General features: G+C 45.1%; 1 protein-coding gene across 1 annotated transcript in view; it reads left to right on the forward strand.

The window, feature by feature from the left end:
• CSMD2 (CUB and Sushi multiple domains 2) overlaps positions 1–11125 on the forward strand; it is a 621436-nt gene that overhangs the window by 485217 nt on the left and 125094 nt on the right. The window contains exons 33-37 of the mRNA XM_007453867.1: positions 7010–7105; positions 8303–8506; positions 8881–9005; positions 9875–9971; positions 11090–11115. Coding sequence (XP_007453929.1) covers positions 7010–7105; positions 8303–8506; positions 8881–9005; positions 9875–9971; positions 11090–11115 — 548 coding nt within the window. The remainder of the gene's footprint in view (positions 1–7009; positions 7106–8302; positions 8507–8880; positions 9006–9874; positions 9972–11089; positions 11116–11125) is intronic.

Genomic DNA, 11125 nt, shown 5'->3' on the forward strand with positions numbered 1-11125 from the left:
AGATGGTCAAGAAGCACATGAAAAGCTGCTCAACATCACTAATTATTAGAAAAATGCAAATCAAAACTACAATAAGGTATCACCTCACACCAGTCAGAATGGCCATCATCAAAAAATCTACAAACAATAAATGCTGGAGAGGGTGTGAAGAAAAGGGAACCCTCTTGCACTGTTGGTGGGAATGTAAATTGATACCAGCCACTATGAGAACAGTATGGAGGTTCCTTAAAAAACTAAAAATAAAACTACCATATGACCCAGCAATCCCACTACTGGGCATGTACCCTAAGAAAACCACAATTCGAAAAGATACATGTACCACAGTATTCATTGCAGCACTATTTACAATAGCCAGGACATGGAAGCAACCTAAATGTCCATCGACAGATGAATGGATAAAGAAGATGTGGCACATATATACAATAGAATATTACTTGGCCATAAAAAGGAACGAAACTGAGTTACTTGTAATGAGGTGGTTGGACCTAGAGTCTGTCATACACGGTGAAGTAAGTCAGAAAGAGAAAAACAAGTACCTTATGCTAACGCACATATATGGAATCTAAAAAACCTGCACTGATGAACCTAGTGGGAGGGCAGGAATAAAGACATAGACACAGAGAACAGACTTGAGGACACAGTAGGGGAAGGGGAAGCTGGGACAAAGGGAGAGAGTGGCACTGACATATATACACTACCAAATGTAAATTGGATGTCTAGTGGGAAGCTGCTGTATAGCACAGGGAGATCAGCTCGATGCTTTGTGAACACCTAGAGGGGTGGGATAGGGAGGGTGGGAGGGAGGCTCAAGAGGGAGGGGATATGGGGGTATATGTATACATATAGCTGATTCACTTTGTTGTACAGCAGAAAGTAACACAATATTGTAAAGCAATTATACTCCAATAAAGATATTTTTAAAAAAGAAAGAGGGCATGTTTTATTCTCACAATAACTAGGTAATTAAGAAAACAAAAACATCAGTTTGAAAAGTGAAAACGGTATCTCATTTTTTAATTTGCCTTTTTTTATTACTACTTAGGTTAACCTTGTATAATGTAATTATTGGCCCATGAATTTTTTATTTGTGAATTTACTTGTAAATTAGTGTTGATTTTCTATTAGCATTTATTTTTGTATGTATTTCGTAGAGCTCCATATTATTAGAAGCTATATATATTACATGCCATAAAAATCTCTTATCTATAGTATATGCTATGAAAAACCTTCCCCTATAGTTTGTCATTTGCCATTTAATTTTCTTCAGGTTATGTTTTAATGTCAGAAAATCTAAATTTCCCATGATATTAAATCTATCAATGTTTTCTGTTATAGTTTTCTCCTCTACTTTTCTGCTGACTAAATAAATATTCCTCTGCGTTTTCCTTTGCTTCTTTTTTAGTTTCATTTTTTCTTTTAATAGCTTTGGAATTTATTTTGATTTATTATTTGAACTAGGGAACACCTAACCAACGTCTTGCAAATTTAGTTAATCAGTTGTTCTAATGAAATTTTCAAAATGCCAGATTCACATATATTAAGTTTTTATAAAGTTAAAGGTATGTTTCTAGACTCCTCTGTTTATTCTTGTATCAGTATCAAAAAGATTTAATTAGTGTATTGTAATAATGTTTAACACTATCGTAATTTTAAACATATGGTACTGTAAGTCCCCATTGCCATTCTTTTTTTTTTTTTTTTTTTTTTTGCGGTACGCGGGCCTCTCACTGTTGTGGCCTCTCCCGTTGTGGAGCACAGGCTCTGGACACACAGGCTCAGCGGCCATGGCTCACGGGCCCAGCCGCTCTGCAGCATGTGGGATCTTCCCAGACCGGGGCACAAACCCATGTCCCCTGCATCGGCAGGCAGACTCTCAACCACTGCGCCACCAGGGAAGCCCCCCATTGTCATTCTTGATTTTGAACTTTTTATTGATTATTCTTGCTTAATTTTGCTTACAAGTAACTTTTAGAAATATTATAACAAGTTAAAAAAATTGCATTGGAATTTTCATTGGAATTCCATTAAACTTATAGATTAATTGGGGGAGAACTCACATGTTTATAGTAGTAACTCTATTTCCCATTAGGAATATGGTATGTCTCTCTATTATCTTTTGAAAGAAACAAACAAAAAAAACCTTTGGAAAGGTGCTATAATTTTCATTTAGGCAGTATCCATTTTCTGTTAACTTTATTTCTAGATATTTTGTGGAATTTTTGTTGCTGCTACTGTAAATGAGTCTCCCCCCGGCATCACCTGCCGGCCCCACCATTATATTTTCTAAGTGGTCTTTGCTAGTATTTTAGAAGACTGATATTTGGGGTATATTCATCTTGTAAAGTCATTGAACCCTCCATAATAATGCTAACACTGCCAACTGATTCTCCTGGGTCCTCTAGGCAAGAAGCGATATCATCTGAAAATAAATTTGTCTCATTATTTTATCTCTTTTCAGTAGTTTTTCTGTTATTTTCTTCCATGGTTATTTGTCTAGTCAGGTATATTACCTTAACATCAACATTAATATTTTATATGTCAGTAAAAAAATCTATTTTGTGATTATTTTAAATGTAACACCATCACTTACATAATATCCTATGATGATGTTTAATCTCTTTGGTATTAGTGGTTATACACAAGAAGAACAAAGTACTCTGAAGAAAAATAGGAGGAGAGATGTCATGAAACAAAAGCAGAGGTTAATTAATTAGAAAATAATAACAAACTCCACAGACTGAATGGTATATTCATAGTTGCCCTTCTCAGCTGGACCAGAGGTTTTATATTGTTTAGTTTCTTTCATTTTGTTGGCTTCATTCTGTTTTATATTCAACTTATCAATTCTTCTGTAGACTTTGTTATTGTTTTATAATTAACTGAACCCCACTTTTGTTTCATAACGTCTCCCCTTTTTTTCAGATTATTTTATTCTTCTTGTTGTAACTTTTTGAATTGAGAGTTTTGTTTATTTTCTCTGTGTAATAAAGAAGCATGTTTACCGCATATATATATTCACCTCTAAGCATAGTTTTGGCTTCATGCCATAAATTTTGATATGTACGATTTTCATCATCATTACTTTCTAAATAATCCATGATCATGATTTACTCTTTCTGCCCAAGAGTTGTTTAAGGATGTCTCTTCTTTTTCCCCAAGAACCTGGATTTTGTTCCCATTACATTTAAACATTTGTGTTAATCTCTATTGCCAGGTAGTTAGAGAATGCGGCCTGTACCATTTCTACTTTGGGGATTCAATGAGGTCCTCTCAGTAGCCAAGGACATTTTTTTTAATTCCTTAATTATCTGAGAAGAATGTGTGTTCTCTGTTGCGTAGAGAGTCCACATAGAGAGAAGGGGTGAGCTCAGACCCTGTGGTCACACTGCCTGGTCTCTCATCTCAGCTCTCCAACTTGCATGCTAGGTGCTTGCCGTCACAATCCTTGGCCACTCTGAGCTTCAGTTTCCTCATGTGCAAAGTGCAAAAAGTAAAACTTCCACCTCCTAGATTTACTGTTAGTATTCAGTAAGCTTTGTAATAGCCATTAGATAAGGCTTACTCATTTTTTTATTTTTTTTTATTTTTTTTTGCGGTATGCGGGCCTCTCACTGTTGTGGCCTCTCCCGTTACGGAGCACAGGCTCCGGACTCACAGGCTCAGTGGCCATGGCTCATAGGCCTAGCCGCTCCACAGCATGTGAGATCTTCCTGGACCGGGGCACGAACCCGTGTCCCCTGCATCGGCAGGCGGACTCTCAACCACTGTGCCACCAGGGAAGCCCAAGGCTTACTCATTTTTATTATTCAAACCCATTATATCAGTGGTTCTCAATGAAATGGAACACCCCACACATACACACTCATCCAAGAATGTAAATCAGGATTTTGGAGGGTAAGGTGCTTTTTCAAAATCTCTTGATAGATAGATAGATATAAGTATATCCATAGATATAGAAGTATAAGCATAGGTACAGGTAGAGAGATAGGTATACACTTAGGACCTGTAGATATAAATATGGATATAGGTATAGGGATAGATAGAAATGTAAACGACCAATAGAAATAGAAACAAATAGTGATAGAGATAGATGACTGATAGGTGGATGGATGGATAGATAGATAGATAGATAGAGAAATAGAAGTATAGGACCTATATACATTAATATCAATATCCTCAGATCATCTCTTATTCCTCATATAGAGAAACACTGATGATGAGCCTTTGGTGCTGATGGGAGTGAACTGTGTCCCTGTCCCTGAGGCTGGGCTGGGGGAGAAAAAGAAAAGCTTGAAGACCACAACTCAACAGTCTTCGTTTTGTTTTTCTATTTATATATCAATGAGAATGTTGTGTGAAAGTATCTGCCAGCACAATTGTGATATTTTGTTGTCTTCCTACGTTTCTAACAATTTTTTATCTGTGTTTGCCTGATTTATCTTTTCTCATTTTCTTTGAGAGTCTTTTTCTTTTAAGAGGAAGCTTACTTATAAGGGAAACACGTGGTCTGCTCTCTGTCACCTTGTTTTGTTCGTTCTGGGGTTTTGTTTGCTGTGTTTTGTTTTGCTTTTGCTTCTTCACGTTTCCATTCATACCTGACCCATCTCTAACTTCCAAGCTTTGCTGATACATTTGGACTTTATCAATGTTATTAGTAATTATTTTATAATTATGGACTTCTACCCCAAGAACAAGTTTTTCCATTTGCATTTAGTTCTTTAACAATAATTAATTGGGTTTAACTATATTTTCCTAGTTGTCTTTATCCCTGATAGTTTTTGATTTCCCTACTTTGGTTCGTTTTTTAAAAGTAGGGCTCCCCACTGCAGTATCTTCTGTCACCTTGCATGTATGAGAATGCCTTTCCTTTGATGTATCATATAAATGACAACCTGATTACAAATCAAATTATGGGTCAAAAACATTTCAAAGCTGCAGTGGTTACTTTATTCCAATAGTTAATGTTATAGATGAGCTGAAATTCAACCTGATTCTTTGCCCTTGTAGGCAACCCATGCTTTTCTCTTTTAAAAACCTTTCACATTTTTTTCTTTATTTTTAAAATTGAAAAGCCCACTAGGATGTGTTGTGGTGGAAATCTCTTTTCATTAATTAGATCTGGCACTTTGTGAACAATCTCTTTCAAAAACCTCAAGTCTTTCTCAAGCTTAGAAAGTTGTCTTCCTTCTTCAATTATTTTTTCTCGTTTAATTTCTCTTGTCTTCTCTCTCTAGAATTCTTGATATATGCATATTGGATTTTTTTTCTGCCTGTCTTCCATGTCACTTGTCATTTCTCTCATTAGTTTAATCTCTTTATCCTTTTTCTGTGGATTCTGGAAGAATTTCCCAAATTTAATCTCCACTTTGCTGTTCAATTTCTGCAGAATCCAGCTCCATGTGCTAGAGTTTCTCATCTCTTTGTAGCTTTTATTGATCTCAGATCTGTTCTTTGACACATCTTCCTCCTCTAATTTCAGAGACGCAATGCTAAATTTAATCTTGTGACAACCGCTATTAAAAATCTTCTGAGATTTTTACCTGTTCTTTGTTGTAGTTCACATAAAGATACTTGCTTTGACTTCTGAGAGGTCTCCTACCTTAAAACTTTGGAATCTTTTCTTATGTCCAGTGGTTTTACTGTGTGTTTATTCCTGGAGAGGGAGAGCTGCATACGTCCATCACTGGAAGTTGAAATGGGTCCTGTGAGAGATTACGGGGGGGTCCTACTCCACATGTATCCGGCCAGATGATGGAAAAATGGAAAAGCTGAGTTTGTTCTGCTCACATTTATTGAGAGGAGGAACTAGAGATGGTGGTGAAAATCAAGAAAAGCTTTTCTTCATGAGTTTCTTTTTGCTTTGGCAGCCAGAATTTAGCTGGGCAGTGACTCCTAGGCTCAGCCACCTGGGATCCATGTGAATCTAAGTGTGTTGTGAAAAAGGCTCTCTAATCCGCATGACCAGTAGCATCACATGGGCTTTCTGGAAGCACTGGTGGACCCCAGATGTGCCTCCCAATGGCTCCTTGGATGGTTCCAGCTCCAAGCCTCCCTGAAGTGATGTAGCTTGGCTTTCTGTAACACCTACTTCCCTTCTGACGGTGGGGTCGGCAGACATTCCCAGGGGTCCCTAAGGCTATGGAGGGGCAGCATGCAGAGTGGTCGTGCCACTGCCCATCACGCCACATTCTCCGTCAGCTTCCACAGGAAGGCGATGGTGAGCAGGTCTCCACCTCACGGCTGCAGGTCCGTCTGCACCACATCAAGCAGCAGATATATCTTTATCTTCTGATATAGAAGCTATTGGGCTTCCTTAGCTTCCTGTGTCTGTGCGGACTTTCCCCACTTTATTGTGTTATTGGTTGGGTGACAATACACCCTGCTTTGCCTGGGATAGTACCAGCTTTCAAATTATTAATAGCATGCCCTTTGACTCTCGGAAGTGTCCTAGTATGAGCAATAAATTATATGATCACTCCGGTTGTCAATCATTTCACAGGGCATCTGGGAAAAGCCAGTTACTCTCCAGTGATTACGTCACCCTCCTTTCCAGAACTTGGTGCCTTTTTTGTTTGTTTGTTTTTATCAGATTGATATCAGTTTTCCAAGTAAACCACCAGTCAGTTTGGTATTGGCCATTCTCCCCCATCCATGTGGGTCAACACATCTTCAGAAGCTTTCTCCTTTCCAAGCAGGTCATTTGATCTGAACCTATCTTTCTTGATCTATAAACTGCAGGTACTGAATGCCAACCTCACATTGACATGGGTCAACATTAAGACCACGGATGTGAAAGCTTTCTGTAAACTTTGAGCTGTAACTTGCAGTAAAAATGTGAGGTTTCATTTTAGGAAGACCTTTAGGTTTAGACCTTTAGGAAGACCAGGGAGGTGGAAGGGGCTGCTGTGTGGGGTGTGGGCAGCCCCTCCATCCTGGCCAGGATGTTACCTGCCAGGCCCGACTGCTGGACTCACAGTCTTCCTCTCCTCCTTGCCCCTTGTCTCTGCAGGAGAATCGCTGCCCTTGGCCACCTCCAATCAAGTCCTCATTAAGTTCAGTGCCAAAGGCCAAGTTCCAGCCAGAGGCTTCCACTTTGTCTACCAAGGTATGCAGGACATGGACGTGGGAGGTGTGAAGGCAGTCTCAGTTCTTCAGAGAAAACAGGGGCCTTTGACCCCCTAGTCTGAGCCTCATTCTTAGGGTGTTTGGGGGCAGTTACTGGTTTGTGGGGCAGTTCCCTGAAATTCAGTTGAATTTTATACATTCATGTACCCAACAGACAATTCTTGGACCAAACTCCATGCTGGATAAGGGAAGAAATCATAGAAGGGAAGCTAATTTGCACACACACCCCCCACTGCCCGTTGTCTGGCACAGTCCTGATGGCATTGGGAAGACCAGCCCAGGCCTCTTACCTGGTTTTGTCTGCGAGACCCAGTAAAGGTGCGGGGAAAACACAGGCTTTGGAGTGAGTTGGACATGGATTTGGATCCCAGCTCTGTCACTTTCTAACTGGGCACCAGCTACTCCTCCTCTTGGAGCCACAGTTTGTTCACCTGTAAAATGAGGGTGATAATATTACCTCACTGATGGCATTAAAAGAGTTCACAGAGTAGCTGGCATGAAGTAGGTAATCAGTGTCTGTTCCCTTCCTTACGAGCCCGGAAAGACCAAGTCTTGGAGCGCCCTGGCTTCCACCTGGAGGGCCCAGCCTCCCTCTGTCCAGCAGAACGTCCACTCTTCTAGGGCTCAGGTTCCAAAAATGGTCCTGTTCATTCCACTGCCCAGGATGAGCTGTATTGCCTTGTTCAGGGGTAATCCTGCCCCTGGGACACCCTCTGTGGGGCCTGGGTTCAAAGGTCCTATTAGCCCCTGTAGGTAGGAGGAAGGGAGATTCAGGTCGTGAGAGCAGGGCCCTGGGCAGGGTCTTCAGGCACATGGGGTGAAGAGGGCAAAGCAGGGTCAGGGGAGAAGGAAGGGCCATTCTCCCTGTTAGGGGACATGGGACCCTACTGGGCAAGGGGCTTCATTGGGAAGGTGGAGAGCACAACTGGGCCTAAAGTCTGGGCCCAGGGGGCTCACAGTGCCTCCCATGGTTTCCAGAAGCTGTGCTACAACATTGTGCGTCTAGCTATGCTTCAGTAAGATGGGCCTCATCCTAGAAAGCCCCCTACCCTTGCTCTGAGGGAAAGCGCCCAGAGCCTGTCAGGGTCCCACCCAGTTCCAGCCCCCCAGTGTGCCCATCCCCGGACCAGTTTCTAGAGGGGTGCGGCCTGCCCCTCAGCACCCTTGTCCCCTGCAGCGGTGCCCCGGACCAGCGCCACGCAGTGCAGCTCGGTGCCGGAACCACGCTATGGCAGGAGGCTGGGCAGTGACTTCTCGGTGGGCGCCACCGTCCGCTTCGAATGCAACTCCGGCTACGCCCTGCAGGGCTCCCCAGAAATCGAGTGCCTCCCTGTTCCCGGGGCCTTGGCCCAGTGGAATGTCTCAGCACCAGCATGTGTGGGTGAGTCCTCGACAACCAGGACTTGGGGGCGAGGGTGGCCGGCCAACACCCAGCAAGAAGCACAGCAGCCCCGCCGGCCAGAGTGACTTCAGAGGGGGACCCCTTCCAGCCAAGCCCTCGTCCTGTGGGTCGGCGTGAAGACAGCGAGGAGGAGCAGTGGGGGCTGCTGTGGGAGGGACATGGGGGCGGGGGAGCGGGAACCAGGTCCCTCAGGAGGGTCGTATGGGGAGGAGCCACGGGAGCGGGCGGGGCTGGGGCCCAGCAGGGGGAAGCCAGCCGGGGGTGGAGTCACAGCGAGGCCGGGGGCCCTGGGAGGGGTCTGCCGGGGAGGCTCCCCTGGGGACCCACAGAGACCAGAGCGGCCTCCTTCCCAGTGCCCTGTGGCGGCAACCTCACGGAGCGCAGGGGCACCATCTTGTCCCCCGGCTTCCCCGAGCCGTACCTCAACAGCCTCAACTGCGTGTGGAAGATCATGGTCCCCGAAGGCGCTGGCATCCAGGTGAGGGCCAAGCGGGTGCCAGGGGCAGACACAGCAGCCTGTCCCTGCCCCTCAGGCCAGGTGTGCAGGGGAGGCCCACAAACAGAAAAACACAACAGGTCCCGGCTCAGGAAGGACAAGGGGTGGGCGCTGACTCGGCCATCAGGGAAGCCAGGAGAAGGAAGTGGGCCCGGAGCTGGAGTGTGAAGGCTGGGGAGGAATCGTAGATGTTTCTCAAACGGCTTGAAGGGTTCTGTTTTTCAGAGTGTGGGGGGATGGAAGAGGAGGCATTGCAGGTGAGGGGAAGGGGGCAAACCGGCAAGCACAGACGAAGCAGGGACAGCACCCGGCGCACACCTGGGGGTGTCGCACCTGCAGCCTGAGGCCGCAGTGGAATCGGGACCATACTGGTGCCCGGGGGTGACAGCCAGTTGGAGGAGGCCCAGGACAGCTGCAGCAGCCGGGAGCAGGGCCTGGGGCGGGCAAGGCCAACAGAGGGGAGCCGCAGGGACTCAAGGTGGACAGGCCCAGCCAGGCGCGGGTTACTGGCTCACAGCTGCAGGATGTCTGGTGCAGTCGAGACAGGAAAGTGAGGAAACCCAAGGAGTGTTGGAGAAGTGAGGGGGAGGCCAGCTGGACCGAAGTAGCCTGGACTTTCCTTTCCCCGTTCTCTACCTGACAGAGTACCCCACTGCCGTGCAACCATCTCACACCTCTCTCCGCCACTGGACGATGAACTGCTGGGGGACAGGGACTGCATCTTATTTTTATCAGAGTTCCTAGCACAGTGTCGGGTCCAGACTAGGTGCTCCTCCCTTCACGTAGACGGGAAGGGGGGAGAGGAGGGCGGGCTGCCTAACCCACGGCTCAATCCCCCCCTGCCTTTCCAGATTCAAGTCGTCAGTTTTGTCACAGAGCAGAACTGGGACTCCCTGGAAGTGTTTGATGGTGCAGACAACACTGTAACCATGCTGGGGAGTTTCTCAGGTGAGGCGGGGCTTCTAGGGACCTGGACTCTGAGGGCAGTAGTGGACTTTTATTATTATTATTGAAATGTAATTCACATGCCATAAAATTTACCATTTTAAAGTGTACAATTTAGCGGGTTTTAGTATATTCACAAGCTTCTACAACCATCACTGCTCTCCAATCCCAGATCATTTTCATCACCCCAAAAAGGTACCCATCTGCACACACTGTACACATCTGTACACACTCCCCGTTGTCCTGCACCCCCGCACCCCCTGGCAATCACTAAGCTACTTTCCATCTCTATGGATTTGCTCGTTCCAGACATTTCATATAAATGGAGTCCTACAATTTATGGCTTTCTGGGTCTGGCTTCTTTCACTCAGTGTAACGTTTTCAAGGGTCACCGTGTACAGCACACATCAGCGCTTCACCGTGTGGACGGACCACATTTCATTCATCCATTCATCGGTTGATGGACATTTGGTTGCTTCCAACTTGTTGGCTAATTATGAATAATGTTGCTATAGACATTCACGTACAAGTTTCCATGGGAACATGTTTTCAAGTCTCTTGGGTATACACCTAGGAGTGGAATTCCTGGGTCATATGTGCTTCTATATTTAACTCTTTTGAGGGTCTGTCAGCAGAGTGGCCACACCACTTTCCATTTCAGCAGTGGACTTCTAAGTGTGGTGTATGATTTTGCCCAAAGGTCAGGGCAATTATCTGGGTCTTGTAGACCCCAGAACTTCATGCTGCCAAGACCTAAGAGGTGTCATGTGCCCCAGATAAACTGTCTACACTGCCTGAATGGTCTAGAGAATTATCCACGTCAGAGTCACTTTGAAGACGCCTGGAAGGGGACCAAACTCATAGGCCCCCTGAGGGAAGTCACCCTGCTGCTGGAATGTGGCTCTGCCACTGCTATTTTGCAGGAAGTTGTTTGGAGTCTCTCCTCCCTCATCCGTTGGAGACCCAGCACACTAAGGCGAGCTAATTTGTCATTCAGTGAGTTTGATAACTGGGGACATCTGGGGGCCTTGGGAGCAGAACGTCAGCAGGTAGCAACAGCCGGCGAAATGGGGAGGCGCCCAGGAGAGGCTAAGTCTGATTGATTCCCATATCCTCACCAGGTACGACCGTGCCTGCCCTGCTGAACAGCACCTCCA

The sequence above is a fragment of the Lipotes vexillifer genome, unplaced genomic scaffold, assembly GCF_000442215.2.
Source record: "Lipotes vexillifer unplaced genomic scaffold, Lipotes_vexillifer_v1.1 scaffold213, whole genome shotgun sequence".
Taxonomy (NCBI): domain Eukaryota; kingdom Metazoa; phylum Chordata; class Mammalia; order Artiodactyla; family Lipotidae; genus Lipotes; species Lipotes vexillifer.